We start from the raw sequence: 19,845 nt of genomic DNA, 5'->3' as shown, positions 1-19,845 counted from the left end.
CACTTGCACAGGATCGGTACATCCGAACATCACACCTGTGGGACAGGTATAGGATGTCAACAACAACTGCCCGAGTTACACCAGGAACGCACAATGCCTGCATCAGTGCTCAGACTGTCTGCAATAGGCTGAGAGAGGCTGGACTGAGAGCTTGTAGGCCTGTTGTAAGGCAGGTCCTCACCAGACAACAATGTCGCCTATGGGCACAAACCCAAACAGGACTGGCAAAAAGTGCTCTTCACTGACGAGTCACGGTTTTGTCTCACCAGGGGTGCTGGTCGGATTCAGGTTTATGGTCGAAGGAAAGCGTTACACCAAGGCCTGTTCTCTGGAACGGGATCGATTTGGAGGTTGAAGGTCTGTCATGGTCTGGTGCGGTGTGTCACAGCATCATCGGACTGAGCTTGCTGTCATTGCAGGCAATCTCAATGCTGTGCGTTACAAGGAAGACACCCTCCTCCCTCATGTGGTACCCTTCCTGCAGGCTTATTCTGACATGACTCTCCAACATGACAATGCTACCAGCCATACTGCTCGTTCTGTGCATGATTTCCTGCAAGACAGGAATGTCAGTGTTCTGTCATGGCCAGCGAAGAGCCCGGATTGCAATCCCATTGAGCACATCTGGGACCTGTTGGATCGGAAGGTGTGGGCTAGGGCCATTCTCGCCAGAAATGTCCGGGAACCCGCAGGTGCCTTGGTGGAAGAGTGGGGTAACATCTCACAGCAAGTGGCAAACCTGGTGCAGTCCATGAGGAGAAGATGCACTGCGGTACATAATGCAGCTGGTGGCCACACCAGATACTGACTGTTACTTTTGATTCTGACTCCCCCCCCCCCCCCCCCCCTTTGTTCAGGAACACATTATTCCATTTCTGTTAGTCACATGTCTGTGGAACTTGTTCAGTTTATGTCTCAGTTGTTGAATCTTGTTATGTTCACAAATATTTACACATGTTAAGTTTGCCTTAAATAAACGCAGTTGACAGTGAGAGGACTTTCTTTTTTGGCTGAGTTTATGTTTGAATCTAGGTATACTTTTGACCAGTGGAGGCTGGTGGGAGGAGCTATAGGAGGACTGGCTCATTGTAATGGCTAGAATGCAAAACATTTAATGGTATCAAACATATGGAAACCACATGTTTGACTGCGTTCCATTTATTCCATTGCAACCATTACAATGAGCCCATCCTCCTATAGCTCCTCCCACCAGCCTTCACTGCTTTTGACTAGTCAACAATACAGTTTATGGTTATAATCCACTTGGATGGAAAGCTATTTAGATCTAACCAGATCTAAATTGTGAGTATGGGTTATAGATTTACATTTAATATCTGTGTCTGTTAAAAATGTGGAGTAGATATTCTGCATGTGATTATTTGTCCTTCATCACCTCATCCATCCCCCTGCCTGAGGGGTTTGACCCTGGCCTCCATGTTGCTGATGCGCTGCTTGACCTTGGCCTGGTATGTTGCCCACTCTGCAATCATTCTGGTGAACTTGATCGTCATGACCTCCATGTTGGTCTCCATTGTAAGGACTTTGTTCTCCATTTCTTTGGGGTCGGCCTTGTTTCCCAATTCCTCATCAATGAGGTTGTCTTTCATCAAGATGGCCTTGCCTTTCTCTTCCAGAGCGTACTTGGCGTCAGGGTACTCAGTGAGAGCATCCATCAGGTCGTCTTTAGACAGGGCGAAGAGGTCAGAGTAACCCACGCTCCTGATGTTGGCTGTTCTTCTGTTGCCAGCCTTGCTGCCCTTGATGCCCAGGATACTGAGATCTCCGAAGTACGCCCCATCGCTCAGCACACACCACTGTGTTACCCCATCGTCCGCCACCACAGCCAGCTTCCCTTCTTTGATGATATACATCTCTCGTCCAATGTCGCCCTTCTTACAGATGTAGTCTCCGGGGCTGAAGACCTGGGGCTGCAGCTTGAGCACAAGCTCGATCAGCAGGCCGGCTTCGCAATCCTGGAAGATACGCACTTTCCTCAGCGTCTCCATGTGGACGTTGATGGCAATCTCAGCCTTCAGCTTGTCCGGCAGGTTCTTCAGAACCTCCTTCTCGTCGCAGGTCTTCTTCTCCGTCCACAGGTAGTCAAACCACTTGACCACCCTGGCCTCCAGGACCTTGGAGACCTTACGAAACTCCATGTACTGCTTGATGGAGTCGATCTTGGCCTGGAACTCGGCGCGTGCCGCGTTCATGTTGGAGATCATGGCGCCAACGTTACCAACAATGGTGGCAAAAATCAGCACGCCCGTGAGGAAGTCGGCGACTACAAACAGGTACTCGATGTCTCTGACAGGGGGCGGGGTCTCTCCAATGGTGGTCAGGGTCAGGGTGGACCAGTAGAGGCAGTAGACGTACTTCCTGGACAGCTGGCCCATCTCGGGGTCAGTGATGTTTGGGTACACCCAGGTGTCTGAGCCGAAGCCCAGGAGTTTGGAGAGGGCGTAGAAGACGCAAGCGTTCCAGTGGATGATGATCAGGATGTAAAGCACAAGGTTGCCGATTCTGAAAATGTTGGGGTAGTTTGTCCTGGTTTCCGTTCGGTCGAAGAACTCAAAGAGGCGCGCCATCTTGCCGAGGCGGTTGAATCTGAACTCTGGATTGTTGTAACCGTATGGAATGAAGGCAAGATCGGTAGGTATCATCGATATGATGTCATATTTAAATTGCTTCTGGGCTCGGTAGTGTTCTTTTAGTTTCACTGGGTCCTTCACGAGCAATCCTTGTTCCAGGAAACCTGTTGATGACATTTCAAAGCTTTATCGCAAATACTAAATTGTTGAACAAGGCTATGTTATGTAGAAATGATTTCAACAACCCTAAACAAGAATGGTTTTACCTGTCCTAGATCTCACAAACGTGTCAATGTAATAGATGACATCTGAAGTGTAGTCGAGAACCATCCACAGCATTACATAGTTGGCCTGCAGGTCATTGAAACTAGCTCTGGGAGATAAGCAGAAACACAAGAGTATTGATCATTCACAATTACTCAACAATATCTTGGGAAACCCTAAAACTGGAATTCTAAAACAGCACACACCTTGGCACCAGAAGCATTAAGTTGTAGAATGCTGGGACAGCCACTATTGTCAGCCATTGGTAGTACATATCAGTGGCGGGGTCAATGATCCACACTTCTTTACTGAAATAAACATAAAATACAAGGCTTTTTCCTGTAAACTTATAATCAATTTTTTTTGTTTATACATATAAGACTTCCATATAACCATAGAATCTGAATATACTTACGGGGGATCCGGTTTCTTCTCATCCGGTTTCTTATCAGGTGGCTTTGGGGGATCCGGCTTCTTCTCATCCTTCTTCTCGTCTTTTTTGCTGAACACATTATTTTTCCACATAGCGTTTTATCAATCTCAATGAAGCAGGTACTAACTACAGCACAGCACACTATTATACAAGGGGAAAATAAGAGGATTATCTATAGCAGGTGTACTCAACCAAGCCTCGTTTCACCATCCTGATCTCGCAAGCTAACTCTCTGTTTCTCTATATGAAGCAGCGGAGGCTGGTGGGAGGAGTGGACATGCTCATTGTAATGGCTGGAATGGAATAAATGGAATGGAGTTAAACATGTGGTTTCCATATGTTTGAAGTGTTTGATACCGTTCCATTTATTCCCTACCAGACATTAAAATGAGCCCGTCCTCCTATAGCTCCTCCCACCAGCCTCCACTGATACGAAGTGAAAATAAACAAAAGCTCAGCAGTCTGGATGGTGGATCAGGCTAATCAACTGTACTAACGTCACTCTTACAGATTTGTTTGGTGATATTGGATTGTAATGTTCATGGAGGGTGTTATTTGGTTTAAATGAGATTTTCCATTGCATGAAACTATGTGCAATGATTTATCAAGACCAGAGGGGGGCAGCATGCTACTGTCGGGTCAAAAGAGTAGTGACAGGTCTCTTGGCTTTCTCCTGATATTTCTTTGTAATTGGTCATTCTTTGTCATCCAGTACGACATTTATAAAAACAAATATGTGTCTGATCACAATTATGAATCACAAAATACTTTGGAGATTGACAGAGAGGGAACAAAACCATATACAGCTATTTATTTACACCCACAATAACATCTGCTAAATATGTGTGACCAATAACATTTGATTTGATTAGATTAGTTACTACCTACATTGTAAATGAACGTTTCTGAATACTTCTGTAAATGTTATATTCATTTTTTGGGGTTATTTTTGTTATCAGCAACAATGTCTAAAAACCTGTTTTTGCCTTGTCATTATGGGGTATTGTGTGTAGATTGATGAGGGGAAAAAAACGACATTAATTTTAGAATAAAAAGTTTTAACATAACAAAATGTGGAAAAAGTCAAGGGGTCTGAATACTATCTGAATGCTATAGTTGGTCCACTTACTCATCCTTGTTGTTGCAGTTGTTCATATTGTATGCTGCAAGGGGCCATTGACCATTGCTTGAACAAATATAGAAATACACGTGTTAGCTTCAAATCTAAGCAGCTATTTCATTTCTAAGTCATAATAATTGCAACATGAGAGAAAGAGAAATTGAGCGAAACACACACACACACACACACACACACACACACACACACACACACACACACACACACACACACACACACACACACACACACACACACACACACACACACACACACACACAGGGACTCACTTCCTCCTGCGGACTTGGTCAGAGAGTCTGGTGTTGGACATGCTCTCTGCCCTCCAGGCCTCTCTGAACTCTGTGTGTGACTTCATGGTTGAGTCTAAAGGAAGGGCATCTGAGGGCTGACTACTGTGAGATGACCAGCCCTTCACCAACACCATGAAGCGAGACAGCCTGAGAGAAATTCATTGTAATGTTGTTCAAATGATGTGTGTATAACACATTATAAAACAATGAGAAACAACTATACACACATTATAAAACAATGAGAAACAACTATACACACATTATAAAACAATGAGAAACAACTATACATGCATTATAAAACAATGAGAAACAACTATACACACATTATAAAACAATGAGAAACAACTATACACACATTATAAAACAATGAGAAACAACTATACATGCATTATAAAACAATGAGAAACAACTATACACACATTATAAATTATGAAGAATAAAAAACACATTAAAGTCCATTGACTTATTTTCATTGTAGTCCTCAAAATGAGCATAAATGTAAATAATGATATGGAAAAAAGACATCTGCACTGACCTGGACATGCCTCCTGTCCCCGTGAAGGATGGGTCCAGTTGGTCCTCATGGCTGCAGCGTAGAGAGGACACCAGGAAGAGAGTGAGGCCTCCACCAGGCTAAAAATATACACTGAAATTGTACTAGCTTGGGACGTGTCAACGTTTGTGTTTCCTGTGTTTGGAGTGTCACTACACTGCAATAAATCATGATCACACAGAACGCTTACTGGCATTCAAAAATGGAGTCTGTGTGTTGTTGGCTCTTCAAAGTAAAAGCTTTCAAATCCTAAACTAAACCCAAGCTGGTAAAATCCTGTACATTTCTTACCTGCTGCCACTCTCAATCTGTTCCAGGTTGTCGGGGGTGTTTACCGAACAGCGGCCGTGGCTGGGATAAGACTGCTCCGTGCTGATCTTAGGCATCTTGGTTCACTCTATGGTCCCCAATGCATCAGGCTGGTGGACTGCTGTGAACAGAACAGAATAGTGAGGATACTTTAGAGTAGGATACATATAGGGTTTGATTATTTACATTGTTCACAGTCTCACAAGTCAGAACAACTGTTTGTTAAATATTAAATATACCTACAACTATAACAGAGACATTTCAATGTTGAAGCCTAGAAATTGAGGCAACAATGTTCATATCAGTAGTTGTGTACACCCACATTTTATAGTAATGTATCACAAACGTATAAAGTGTATGACTATGATTCAACTATCTATTATAGGACAACTCTAGGTCTAGGATGACTCTGTGACTCTCCTAGAGGGGAGAAGTATGAATAGGGATTTTAAGGGATGGTGAACCACATGTCTCACTGTGGATTTAGAAGGGATTTTTACAGACTTAACTATGGTTTTAACAATCTCACTTCATATAGACTGATTCACGAATTTCATGAATCTACATTGTATCGATGAATGTGTGTTGGACGTGTACTGACCAAGATATTTGCTTAATAACAACAATAAAAAACTAAAATGTGATCTAAAAAAAATACGATTTTTCTTGTTGGTCCACAACCACACAACAAGTGCATAATAGACTCGCACTGAAGTAATGCTTTGCTTTTTCCAAAGCGTTACATGCAAATGATTTGGTGTATTGACATGACCTGCCCATAGTATGCCTTGTGTGATGTCTTTGAATGGCCCTGTCTGAACCTCAAATTGAACAACTAAATGAAACACGACATTAGAGAAAGAATACTGATACATTAGTAAGGCATGATTGTATTATTCTGCGCAACATGTTTTATTTGAAATCAAAGACAAAAAATATTGAAATGGGATATGTATTCGTGTTTATTTTTAAAATGTCAAGTAAAGGATTAACACACATTCAATCTAACATTTTACAACCTGCATGCAAGGATTAATTAATTAATCCACACATTTTACAACACTTTCGGGTAGGCTACATCTCTACTGTTAAGAATTACGAAATCCAATTGATTGACTTTTCCCCTTTCAGAATGTTTGATGTTTCCAATGTTTCCAATGTATCTATAATTTATGTTAACATGTCTTTATGGTTGATTATAAACTATTTCAGCAGCTGGTGATAATAATACAAATCTGTCCAAAAAGTTAGAATAAGGCCTACATCCTAGTTGTAATTGTTTTAATTACTTTTTCAAACTTTGAGTTAATTCATTGTGATTTAATGTAATTGTTTAGTTCATCCTATTTTTTAACACAGTAGTCTGCTTAAATGTGATCTAATCAGAACGTCCTCACAAATTGCCTTGCCAAGTAGCCATAGCTGCTTGGATCTGTCCTTTATTGTTGGTCCCGATTAAATGTAGGCAATACGAAAACATTTTATCTAGCTATAACATTTGATGAATTCTATATTATTTGCAACAAAACGGAAAATTGGTTCTTTCTTTAGACTACCACACAATTTGTGCAAATTTCTAGTCTAAATGTACCTGAATATAGTTTAGGGAAGGATAGTCCTCAACCAAATGTCTTCGTCAAAGGAACTCTCGATGTGATATAATCCCATGTTTTCCTCCTTTGCTTCATAGGCTACACAAACGTTTTCCAATCATTAATTCCTCTTTAGACACGGCCTTACATTACTTTCAAATGTTATACTATTGGACACAACGACTTGGAATTATATTTCAGCACCCAGGCCAACGGACAGCTCCCCCTGTGTCCTTTATTACCCAAGCAGCCTTCTTTAAACCGTAACGCACTTCCGTCACCTTCATGAACAGTCATTAACTGCTTGGGGGGCAGAAAAGAGAGAAGGGAGGGGTCTGTGAGCGCCACCGCTTGTTGCGAAGTGAAGTTTCTACAACTTTTAACGACTACCACATAAGGGCAGTATTAATTTAGTTTCGGAATTTTTGCCATTAGCCTACAGTTAGGTGAGATAGTACTTGTTCAGGTGGTGAAGTCCTATCATTTATCATTAGATGTTGCCTGAAATAAATAATGTCGTGCAACAGAGTCCTTGCAATGGGCCCTAATGTCAGTCACCCTTGGACCAGATGTCAGCTCTTGCACCAGGTTCGACTAAACAAGGTTCAGACCAGCCTGCCATAAGTACATGGTCATGAGATCATATAAAGAAGGAAGACGGATTTACTCTTTGGCTCCAGTGAATAATAGAGCAGGAGTCAGAAGGATGAGATGAACTGGGGCTTAAAGAGGCTAAAAAGATCATAGTCCATTAGAAATGTAGAGCGTAGCTCATACTCACCCCCTCTTCCTGCCTTCTTGAAAATGAATCCCTAGACTCCCACTTAGCAACATTGCTCCTCCATTGGGACTGAAAGAGGTGCTATGTGTTGCTCCTCAACTGCATAATAACAGATAACAAGAAACGTCCCCTTACGGATTGGATAAGTGGTATGGCGAAATATGGCGTAAATTCCACCTAGCCTATCAGAGGGCAAGGTGAAAATATTGTAATATTCCAGACAACTATCCACTTCATTCATATCTACACAAGTGTCTTGTAAGTAGTGGGTAGGTGTTGATTTAGGACTGGGTGATTGGTGTTGTGTCGTATCAGGCAGGTAGTTTACCTACAGTTTACAAATACAGGAAGAGCCAAGTGCCCTTTTCTGCCCTTAGCTTGGTAGGACATGGTTGGCGCCCTTCTTTCCTTCAGCACAGCCTGGGCCATGAGCTGCTGTGAGATGTCACCGATGTTCAGAATGTCTCACCCACTAGGCTACTCTACTGGATGGCCACAGAGGCCCCACCCACCTGGGAAAAGTGGAGAAGACACATGGGAAATCCTCCGTCCTCCATCTATAGAACAGAAGCTCTAATCTTAGATTTAAGACTCCAGCATGTCCCTAGATCCACTAATGTGTTTCCCTGGTCCAAGTGTTAAGTCAGTTCTTGTCATGACGGACTTAAGGAACCGCAGAAGGCACTCTCACCATGTGAGAGTAAAGCAATTAATTAGTTGTTCAGACAGTGTTTCTCCACTACCACAGCTATAAATACTTATCAAGGGCTCAGAAATAAACATTGAATTAACAGTCATTAATAAAAGGCTAATTCTGTCCAACAACAATTCCAGAAACTGCATGACCTGTCCTGTTGGTTGTGAGATGTAGGTGTTTACTAGCCATACAACGTTAGATAAAGGGCCAGAAAAGTGATTGTGCGACTGGGGGACATGCATTCGTACCAGGCACCCTCTTCAAGTAGTAGACTAAATCTACACTGATGTAATATTAGAGGCATAGATGGAGCTTCAGAGTCCATAGACTGAAATTGTATTGAAGTCTTTTTGTTTGTGTTTTATTTGCCTTTACGTTTGAACCTTGTGTACTCCAAAAGCCTCCGTGTGGCCAGACTGCAGTCACTGGCACTGTGGGATTAGTACTTACAAATGAGATTGCCTCTAATCTTTTGATGGTATTTGGACGTTCACAAGAGAGGCAATGACAACTGCAGTCAGCTGGGAAGAAGTTAACAAGAAGAGTCTTCAGGGTGTTTTTCAGGGTCTCCCACAATACAGTTGATCAAGATATCCAAATGTATCCTAATATGGAGGAGACACTTCCTTTTCTCTCACATGAGAAATCACTGATCTTGTGAGATTGTGTGTGTAACCATGATACCAATGATTCACTCCATCCTAGTCATCATTGTCAATGTGCTGAGGGATCAATTAAAAATCTCTTTGTGCTGGAATAAACAGGCCAATTCAATTCACTGCTGTCCTGGAGCATTTCCTAGTATGACCTGGAGCATTTCCTAGTATGACCTGGAGCATTTCCTAGTATGACCTGGAGCATTTCCTAGTATGACCTGGAGCATTTCCTAGTATGACCTGGAGTATTTCCTAGTATGACCTGGAGTATTTCCTAGTGTTTCCGTATATTTCAGTTTATTAGTACCGGGTTGGACCCCTCTGCCTCCAGAAATGCCTGAATTCTTTGGGGCATGGAAATGTTGCTCAATGGGACCTAACGTGTGCCAGGAAGACGTACCCCAAACCATTACACCACTGGCACCAGCCTGTAACGTTGACACCAGGCAGGATGGGTGATGAACTCTTGCTGCTTTTCGCCAAATCCTGATTCTGCAATCAGCATGACGCAACAGGAACTGGGATTTGTCGGACCAGGCAATGCTTTTCCACTCCTCAATTGTCCAGTGTTGTTGATAGCGTGCCCACTGGGTCTGCTTCTTCTTGTTTTTAGCTGATAGGAGTGGAACCAGGTGTGTGACAAGAACAGAGGAGTTGTGCGTTCCGAGATGCCTGTACTGCGCCTTTATTTGCCTGTTTGTGGCCCGCCTGTTAGCTTGCACGATTCTTGCCATCCTCCTTTGATCTTTCATCAACGAGTTATTTTCCCCCACAGGACTGCCACTGACTGGATGTTTTTTGTTTCTCGCACCCTTCTCGGTAAATCCTAGACATTGTCGTGTTTTAAAAGCCCAGGAGGCCAGCCATTTCTGACATACTGGAACTGGTGCGCCTGGGACTGATGATCATACCACGCTCAAAGTTGCTTAGGTCACTAGTTTGGCCCATTCTAACGTTCAATCGAACAGTAACTGAATGCCTCGATGCCTGTCTGCCTCCTTTTTATAGCAAGCCACAGCCACTTGACTCACTGTCTGTAGAAGCCAACCATTTTCGTGAATGGGGTGGTGTACCTAATAAACATCCCTATACATGGGCTACGCACTTAAGACCCCATATGTGTTAACCAAACCACACATTCAAAGACTCACAAAGGACACACATCAGGGAACTAAGACATTCATAGTAAAGTCTCTGTATAATACCCCAGATATAATAATAATAATACATTTGATTTCCAGACACCTTTCAGGACACTCATCTTACATTAAAATGCCTACATAAAATCTAGTGCATATCCTCAGCCAGATCGAGACAGGACTGTTAACATGAGAGGATGTAAATTGGGATGAGTGAAGAGGGCATGAGTGAAAAAGGCTCTTCCTTTGGGTTTCTTCATATTATTTCATAGGCTCAATTCACTTTTGCAGGTTTAGTAAAATGGAAAGACCCACAGGTAGGTCAGGGGTGGCCAACCGTCCTCCTGGAGAGCTACAGTACTGGGTGTCTGTAAAACAACAACCATTTGTTAGATATTATGCTTCATTGTTGGCTAACCTATTAATTTATTTTAACATTTCATACAGATGGCTGGTCATAAAGTTTAACATTTGTGGCATAATATAAATTATTATGATGAACAAAACATTTGAGCTTTTTTCCACTGAGGATCAATCAAATTCATAATCTGTTATCTACATAATCTGTTATCTACTTGCCCTGTGCTGTAAAGCCTAACCCATCACCATCCTGTATGTCTCCAGCAGTGGAGGCTGCTGAGAGGACGAAGGCTCATAATAATAGCTGGAATGGAGCATAATGGCTGGAATGGAATGGTATCAAACCAGTCACTCAATTCCAACCATTGTCATGAGCCGTCCTCCCTTCAGCAACTTCCACTGGACTCCAGGCAGTTGTTTATTCTATTGTGTTGTGGGTAAACGCAACAATAATTGCTAAACCCATGTGCATTTCTAATTGCTTAACCATCTTTCGCTTCACTCCATTCACACCACTGGGTCCCTGATCTGCCCTACTAACTGTGCAGTTGTCAAGCTAGAGGAACACCTTTGTGTCCTGGGGGGCCTGTATTATCTCCCCTAGGACCCAGCACTAGGGCATATGGACCTTGCACGGAAAACAATTGGCCATATATCAGCAAAACAAATTGAATGTCTGCGTGCTGATTGTTGCTCCCTTCAAATAAACTCAGGGAAGGAGTCACAAATGATATGAGGTACATTTACTTTAGTGTATTAAAGTCTATCATACATTATAACTCGGATTTGATGGTGTCATTGGGTTATGGTGTCATTTGGGTCATACAAATATATTGTGAGTGTGTTTTCCCCCATTCTCGCTAATTTTATTTTGGCATATTGAAATTTGATTGGGAAATGATGTAGCATTGCTGCCCTCTGGAGTTTAAATGTATTATTCCACTTGATCTTCACCCAACAATTGAATGAAAAGCAAAGCATAAGGATGATAATCAGATATTCATAATTGATTAGTAATGCCTGACCTGTGTCTATCAATTCCTGTCTGTCATGTGAACTGATGGAGATGGTGGCTGTTAAGAGAATAAAGACACGTTATACATAGCGCCTGTCTAGTCTTAACTAAACGTTAAATATTTAACTGCTATAATAACAAAAGAGAGAAATCTATGAAGGCTGGAACTGCTGATAAAAAAATATGTATGAACATGGAACATAACTTTTATGACTGTTGCATTTGAAATAGAAAATAGAAATAAAGGATGTAAAAACACTAAAACGTGTGATAAGGTCGAGGGGCAAAGACCAAAGTACTTGCTCTTTGTGCTGTTGCCAAGTGCCAACTGCACTGTTCACAGTGTCCACAAAGTTTCCTCGTGTCACTGCTTGCCAGTTCTTGCGCTCAATGTTTATAGCTAGGAGCACACGGTCATAGTGATGCAGTCAGAGCAGAAGAATGGCGCAAGCAGAAAGAACACCGAGTTTCCTCCACTTGCCAGTGAGGGGAAAAACGTCTTGTTTCGGATATCTTCGGGTTTTATTTTTTGCACTTTTTCATATAGCTCAGGCAAATAAACAAGGTTTGTATTTTTAGTTGTCATTTTTTTCCGCTACATTTAGCCAGCAAGTGTACTATTGCTAGCTAGCAAGCTTAGCTACCGTTAACGACCTAACGTTAGCCTGTGTTCAAGACTAGAGCCAAGGTGTCCAGTGATTGAGGGGGTGTCGGCTTGTATTTGGACTGGCTTAGTAAAGGACATGGCTCAATCGCTAAATGTAATACTTGGTTGCATTATGACCAAACTAGCTAGCTAATATATTCACACATTCCTAACCAGTCCAGTCGCTTCTTTAACGTGTCGGTAACGTCGTTAGCCAAGCTAGCTAAAGTGGCCCTTGAGCTTTCAAGCTGTACCGTTCGCTAACGTAGCTAGCTAAATTGTTTTGCCAGTTCCAGTCATGTTTCACTAAATATCCTGAACTTAGCTAGCTAACGTAATCATTTTGGATATCTATCACTAGTCCTGAGTAACTTGTAATCAACCTTCACTAGCTAACGTTAGTGCTTGTCACACTGGTTTAGCTGTTCTTTTAAACCAGGAAATAAGTGGTATTTTTAGTTTGTCAAGACAGACAAGTTCAAGTTCATTTATTTGTCATTTACATATAAGCTACACATTATATACATCATGGACTGGAGTACAGTGCAACGAAATGCATACTCATCATAGGTGTGCTCATTTACCAGGTTTGCGTTTTTTCTTAGTGGTTTGCTTTGCTAACAAGCTACCGTTAGCTATCCTCAACGTTATGCTTCATACAGTCAAAATTAAGTCCATTCCTCACTGGGATTCAACAACACAGTAGCTAGCTAGGTGGCTACAGTTGTTTAGGGAAGCATTCGTTTGCTAGTACACCTTCCCATATCCAATTAACTATAACTTTGACAAATAAAAATGTAGCCTATAGCTAGGGTGAAAAGGAGAACTGTTTCCACCAGCAGTTTCAATGTATGAAGCAGTGGTGGGTTGAGTTTAAATGCCACAGTTGAAATGCTTCCTGTCTAAAGTATGGCTGTTTCCTGCATTGCTGAACATAATCATGACATGTTTAAGGAATGCACTGAAAATGGGGACCTATATGCACACTTAGCACACCCTACCAATAGCAGAGACATGGATATTTTCATCTGTTTTCTGCTCTGTTTATGGTTGTCAAGTCAACTCTGCCACTTCCTGCAGAATGTAATTATGGAGGGGTCTTTTAATAACTGTTGACAAATTGTGTCTCCACAGCATTCATCCAATCAGACACAATCTTAGAGGTACTTCACTTTGGTGAGGGAGGCCTCTTGCAGGTAAGACATTGTTTCCTTACACTCCCCTCCTAGCGACCACAGAAAGGCACATGACCCTCCCTATACAACATGCACAGCTGAACACACTATCACGCTACTATGTAGTTACTCAGTAAGCACGAGGTGAATAGCAGCCTGTGAAATCAAGTATAATTGCTGTAAAAATTAACATGAGATCAGTATCTTCTCAAAGCTGTAACTTTCACTTTCTCTGCTATATGTATTTTTACCAAAGTAGTCTGTGTTTAGCCTTTATCAGGTTTCTTGGTCGTGTGCTGTTCACTGTTTTAGACGAGACAAACGACAGGACTTCTGTGAGATGTCCAAAAGGACATTTTTGACAGTGATACTACCCAGATATCATAGTTTACAAACATGTCACTGTTATAGAGGCAGCTAGCTCTGGTCGACCCGGCGGGGTCAGCACACTGTCCATCCCACATGTCACTGCTCTGAAAGTCAGTCACCCCTCCTCTCTCCACCACTGTTCACCTGTGCACCTCGCCTGTCTGTGCTGATTGGCCTTAACAGAGCAGTTGAGGGCTCAACTCATTTAAACCCCCTGTGGAGTGTTTGCATAGTATATAAACATCCCCTCTTTATCTATGATCAAATAGGCCTAGAATTGCAGAAAAGTTGAGGGAACGGTAAGAAACAACAGGTAGACTGCCACCACTTCACAGGTTAAATAGTCCTTGATGAACAAGGGCAGTAGTTGTGTAAATAGAGATGCTGCATAAATATGGCCAAGGCCGGTTTGATTGAAGGAGGTCCATAGTCAGACGTTAAGCTTTTGCTGGTTTTGATGCTTGAATCACTGTAGTGCAAAATATGATTTTTCAATTAGCAGTGAGGTGAATATAGAGTTAATACAGCACATTCTGAATCCAATGCAAATTGGGCACCAGTGTTGGGTTCAATTGATGGGTGTTCCACCTTTGTGGTGGAAACACATCCGTTTGACTGCTGTTATAAAATAAAACTACATCATCATGTCAGAACTGCTCACATTTGCATGCACCAGCACGTCTTACTTATTTGCCTATGACTTTCTGCATCTAGACCTGGTTTGTTTGTTCTGATGATATCATTAGGGGTGGGATAACTTTCTTTTTGTTCCTACGTTTTGAGCCATGTCATGTCAGACTAGAGCTATGAAGATTGCCTGCTGCTCATCTGATGGTTACTTCACATGGATTTTTCTTTGTTTTACAGATAGAGCCTGACCTTCACCTGGGTTCATATCATCAAAAAAGGTATGATGCATATGTTTTATTATCTTTGAATGCACCTATGACTCTCTGAGAGAACTGTATCTGTTGTTGCAGGCCACAATGACTGTAAACAATTAATTCATTAAACGTCCTTATGTAACACCAGTCGCACCTAGATAGATAGACTCTAAATAGGAGGGTAAACCCTGGCATTAGAATCACATCTCTACTCAGCTCATCTATGGCTGCTAGCCAATTCCATATGTAGCAGCTTTGCTTCGTAGGAGACTGATCCTCCGTTTGCCACACCTTGTTCTCATTTCCATCAACATAGTCATGCTCTTGGAGGTGGGGCTGGTTAGCTGGCTGCTGGGAGGTGGAGCTGGTCGACTGGCTGCTGGGTTTCACTGGAGGTAGACAACGGGAGGGTGTGGGTCTGTGTGTGTCCTAGTCACTATGGAGACAGTGGAGGGATGTTTAAGAGTTTTCAGGAGGCTCAATCAGAGCCCCCCTGCATCAAGGCAGTGTTAGGATCACATCGGGAGGGGCACTGGGTTTACATAGCATGTGGACAGACATCATCGTTAACAGAGAAGTGGATTCCATAAAGTCTCACCCTGTGAATACGTTACCCCTTTTAGACCTCGGTTGTGAAGCTTTCAGCCAAACTAGGTGGCAGTTCGCTACACTTAACCTTGGTGGCATTTAGAAGAACCGGTCTGAAACATGTTAATCCTCTTGAATAATCAGTGTGTGTTCCTGCCTTACATTCCTCAGGCCAGGTTAACCGTCACCCTCAGCCAATGAGGTTCCTCCAGATCAGAGGCCTGTCTCTTTCCTTAAGTAAACACACACACAGGTGAACTAAACAGGCTTTCCAGGGATTGTTTGGCAATCTGTGTGTTTCTGTGCTAGGGTCACAAAGTAACTCAATCTGCACAGTGCACTCCACACCGGCGGCACACGCCCATCAGGCGGCACACGCCCATCAGGCAGAAGTACATGTGGCGTGACATAATAAGTCGGTCAGATCATCATGAGAACCACATCAGAAAACATGGATGGGGTGAAAGGCCACAGTGCAGCACGTCATCGAGGCGATTGTCAACATCAGCAGGGTTTCTTTCCCATTACGTTGTGTGTGCCCTAGGTCTGTTTTGGTGTAAAAATCTATTTGTGTAAAAATAGCTAAAGCACAGGCCTTGGTTACGATATTTGAGTGCTTCTCTCCAGGGCTTTAGTGGCTCCTTCAAATTAATCTATTTGGTCTGAGTGTCTCACTCCACCCTTTTCACTCTCATCTGCTCTGAAACTAACAGACTATTAATAGTGGATGGGATCATGTGAGTTTTAGTTTCACAGAGGGATCTCCTCTCAGTATTTACTATTTTGTAGAATAATAGAGAATGTAAAAACTATGAAATAACATGTGAAATCATGTAGTAACCAAAAAAAGTGTGAAAATAATCTAAATATATTTGAGATTCTTCAAAGTAGCCACCCCTTGCCTTGATGACAGCTTTGCACACTCTTGGCATTCTCTCAACCAGCTTCACCTGGAATGTTTTTTCAACAGTCTTGAAGGTGTTCCCACATATGCTGAGCACTTGTTGGCTGCTTTTCTTTCACTCTGCAGTACTCATTTGGGTTGAGATCGGGTGATTGTGGAGGCCAGGTCATTTGATGCAGCACCATCGCTCTCCATGGTCAAATAGCCCTTATACAGCCTGGAGGTGTGTTTTAGGTCATTGTCCTGTTGAAAAACAAATGATAGTCCCACTAAGCGCAAACCAGATGGGATGTTGTATCGCTGCAGAATGCTGTGGTAGACATGCTGGTTAAGTGTGCCTTGAATTTGAAATAAATCAGTGTCACGAACAAAGCACCATCACACCACCACCTCCATGCTTCAAGGTGGGAACCACATATGCGGAGATTAGAGGTCGACCGATTATGATTTTTCAACGCCGATACTGATTATTGGAGGACCAAAAAAGCAGATACCGATTAATTGGCCGTTTATTTTTTGTAATAATGACAATTACAACAATACTGAATTAACACTTATTTTAACTTAATATAATACATCAATAACAAACAATTTAGCCTCAAATAAATAAACATTTTCAATTTGGTTGAAATATTGCAAAAACAAAGTGTCGGAGAAGAAAGTAAGAGTGCAATATGTGCCATGTAAGAAACCTAACGTTTAAGTTCCTTGCTCAGAACATGAGAACATATGAAAGCTGGTGGTTCCTTTTATCATGAGTCTTCAATATTCCCAGGTAAGAAGTTTTAGGTTGTAGTTGTTATAGGACTATTTCTCTCTATACCATTTGTATTTCATTAACCTTTGACTATTGGATGTTCTTATAGGCACTTTAGTATTGCCAGTGTAACAGTATAGCTTCCGTCCCTCTCCTCGCTCCTACCTGGGCTCGAACCAGGAACACATCGACAACAGCCACCCTCGAACCAGCGTTACCAAATGTCTCCACAAAAGCCGGGGCCCTTGCAGAGCAAGGGGAACATCCACTCCAAGTCTCAGAGCGAGTGACGTTTGAAACGCTATTAGCGCCCATCCTGCTAATTAGCTAGCCATTTCACATCGGTTACACCAGCCTAATCTCGGGAGTTGATAGGCTTGAAGTCATAAACAGCAGAGCTGCTGGCAAAAAGCACAAATGTGCTGTTTGAATGAATGCTTATGAGCCTGCTGCTGCCTACCATCGCTCAGTCAGACTGCTCTATCAAATCATAGACTTAGTTATAACATAATAACACACAGAAATACGAGCCTTAGGTCATTAATATGGTCGAATCTGGAAACTATCATCTCGAAAATAAGACGTTTATTCTTTCTGTGAAATACGGAACCGTTCCATATTTTATCTAACGGGTGACATCCATAAGTCTAAATATTCCTGTTATATTGCACAACCTTCAATGTTATGTCATAATTACGTAAAATTCTGGCAAATTAGGTGGCCCAAACTGTTGCATATACACTGACTCTGTGTGCAATGAACGCAAGAGAAGTGACACAATTTCACCTGGTTAATATTGCCTGCTAACCTGAATTTCTTTTAGCTAAATATGCAGGTTTAAAAATATATACTTAGGCATTGATGTTTATGGTTAGGTACACATTGGAGCAACGATACGCACATGATCAATTATATGCAACGCAGGACACGCTAGAAAAACTAGTAATATTATTAACCATGTGTAGTTAACTAATGATTATGATTGATTGTTTTTTTATAAGATAAGTTTAATGCTAGCTAGCAACTTACCGTGGCTTACTGCATTCGCGTAACATGCAGTCTCCTCGTGGAGTGCAATGTAATCAGGTGGTCAGAGCATTGGACTAGTTAACTGTAAGGTTGCAAGATTGAATCCCCCGAGCTGACAAGGTAAAAATCTGTTGTTCTGCCCCTGAACGAGGCAGTTAACCCACCGTCCCTAGGCCGTCATTGAAAATAAGAATGTGTTCTTAACTGACTTGCCTATTTCACCTTTATTTATTTAACCAGGTAGGCAAGTTGAGAACAAGTTCTCATTTACAATTGTGACCTGGCCTAGTTAAATAAAGATGAAATAAAGGTTAAATAAAGGTGTTTTAAAATGTTTAAAAAGTAAAATAAAATAAAAAATTATCTGCCAAATCGGAGTACAAAAATACAGTTTTCCGATTTGTTACGAAAACTTGAAATCGGCCCTAATTAATCGTCCATTCCGATTAATCGGTTGACCTCTAGCGGAGATCATCCGTTCACCTACTTTGCGTCTCACATTTCGGTCTAATGTCCATTGCTTTTGTTATTGACCAAATACTTATTTTCAACCATATTTGCAAATAAATTCATTAAAAGTCCTACAATGTGATTTTCTGGATTTTTTTTCAGCCTCATTTTTGAAGTGTACCTATAATGAAAATTACAGGCCTCGTCTTTTTAAGTGGGAGAACTTGCACAATTGGTGGCTGACTAAATACTTTTTTGCCCCAATGTATGCATGTATGTGTGTGTGTGTGTGTGTGTGTGTGTGTGTGTGTGTGTATATATACACACACATGTTGCCAAAATGCAATCTGGATAACTAATTTTAATCCTATGTTGATAGTTGATGTACCAATTATATGACAATGGAACAATACACAACATTCATATTTTACTAACTTACAGTTCATTTAAGGAAATCGGTCAATTGAAATAAATTTATTTGGACCAAATATATGGATTTTACCAGACTGGGAATGTGGGTGTGAGGCTTGTTGGACGTACTGCCAAATTCTTCAAAACGATGTTGGAGGCCACTTATGGTAGAGAAATTAACATTAAATTCTCTGGCAACAGCTCTGGTGGACATTCCTGCAGTCAGCATGCCAATTGCATGCTCCCTCAACTTGAGACGTCTGGGGTGTTGTGTGACACACTACACGTTTTAGAGTGGTCTTTTTATTGTTCCCAGCACAAGGTGCACCTGTGTAATGATCATTCTCTTTAATGAGCTTCTTGATATAGTCAGGTGGATGGAATATTTTGGCAAAGGAGAAATGCTCACTAACAGGGATGTAAACTAATATATGCACACAATTTGAAAGAAAGAAGCTTTTTGTGCGTATGGAATATTTCTAGGATCTTTTATTTCAGCTCATGAAACATGGGACCAACATTTTATTTTTATGTATTCATTCTGATAGACCCTAATAGCAACAGCTCATATCGATGCCAATGGAGTCCCCTCACGCCTCCCTCTCTTTTCACCTTTGTCCTCTTAGTTGACTTGATTCCTCTCCATTGTTTGTGTAAACATCCGTAAGGGCAATTACGTTTATAGCTCTCTTTATCTAGAAGTGTTGGGTTAAACCAGTGCTTAGATTGGAGGAAGTTGGTATAACCCAGTTGAAGGAAGTGATGTCCCAAAGGTGTAGAAATTCATTTAATTATAAAATGAAATGGAATGGCACTA

At 41.7% G+C, this 19,845-nt stretch overlaps 2 protein-coding genes across 3 annotated transcripts in view; one reads left to right on the top strand and one right to left on the bottom strand.

Annotated features, from left to right (window-relative positions):
* Positions 1-1,212: 1,212 nt before the first annotated feature.
* LOC109882796 (cyclic nucleotide-gated channel cone photoreceptor subunit alpha-like) lies at positions 1,213-7,417 on the bottom strand. The gene is made up of 9 exons (XM_020474880.2): positions 7,167-7,417; positions 5,558-5,696; positions 5,249-5,299; positions 4,693-4,860; positions 4,415-4,471; positions 3,268-3,354; positions 3,059-3,160; positions 2,855-2,961; positions 1,213-2,752 (listed from the first exon to the last, which is right to left on the bottom strand). The coding sequence occupies exons 2-9, from the start codon at positions 5,650-5,652 to the stop codon at positions 1,395-1,397; spliced, it is 2,025 nt and encodes a 674-aa protein (XP_020330469.2). The 5' UTR covers positions 5,653-5,696; positions 7,167-7,417; the 3' UTR covers positions 1,213-1,394.
* A 4,700-nt stretch (positions 7,418-12,117) lies between these two features.
* LOC109890337 (transmembrane protein 131) overlaps positions 12,118-19,845 on the top strand; it is a 30,608-nt gene continuing 22,880 nt past the window's right edge. The window contains exons 1-3 of one of the 2 annotated variants that reach the window (XM_031792950.1): positions 12,118-12,380; positions 13,596-13,657; positions 14,873-14,913. In XM_031792950.1, the coding sequence (XP_031648810.1) occupies positions 12,257-12,380; positions 13,596-13,657; positions 14,873-14,913 (227 nt within the window). In that variant the 5' untranslated portion in view covers positions 12,118-12,256. The remainder of the gene's footprint in view (positions 12,381-13,595; positions 13,658-14,872; positions 14,914-19,845) is intronic. The other variant, XM_031792951.1, reaches the window with a different exon arrangement.

Source organism: Oncorhynchus kisutch, linkage group LG16 (assembly GCF_002021735.2).
Source record: "Oncorhynchus kisutch isolate 150728-3 linkage group LG16, Okis_V2, whole genome shotgun sequence".
Taxonomy (NCBI): domain Eukaryota; kingdom Metazoa; phylum Chordata; class Actinopteri; order Salmoniformes; family Salmonidae; genus Oncorhynchus; species Oncorhynchus kisutch.
Note: the sequence above shows the minus strand (reverse complement) of the source record. Positions and strands in the feature narration are given on the sequence as shown.

Excerpts from the sequence above, each read along its gene's own strand:
- LOC109882796 (XM_020474880.2), bottom strand. The coding sequence starts at position 5,652 with ATGCCTAAGATCAGCACGGAGCAGTCTTATCCCAGCCACGGCCGCTGT. Across the intron at positions 5,300-5,557 it reads CAGATTGAGAGTGGCAGCAG|CCATGAGGACCAACTGGACC; the intron begins GTAAGAAATGTA and ends TCTACGCTGCAG. Across the intron at positions 4,861-5,248 it reads GGGACAGGAGGCATGTCCAG|GCTGTCTCGCTTCATGGTGT; the intron begins GTCAGTGCAGAT and ends AATTTCTCTCAG.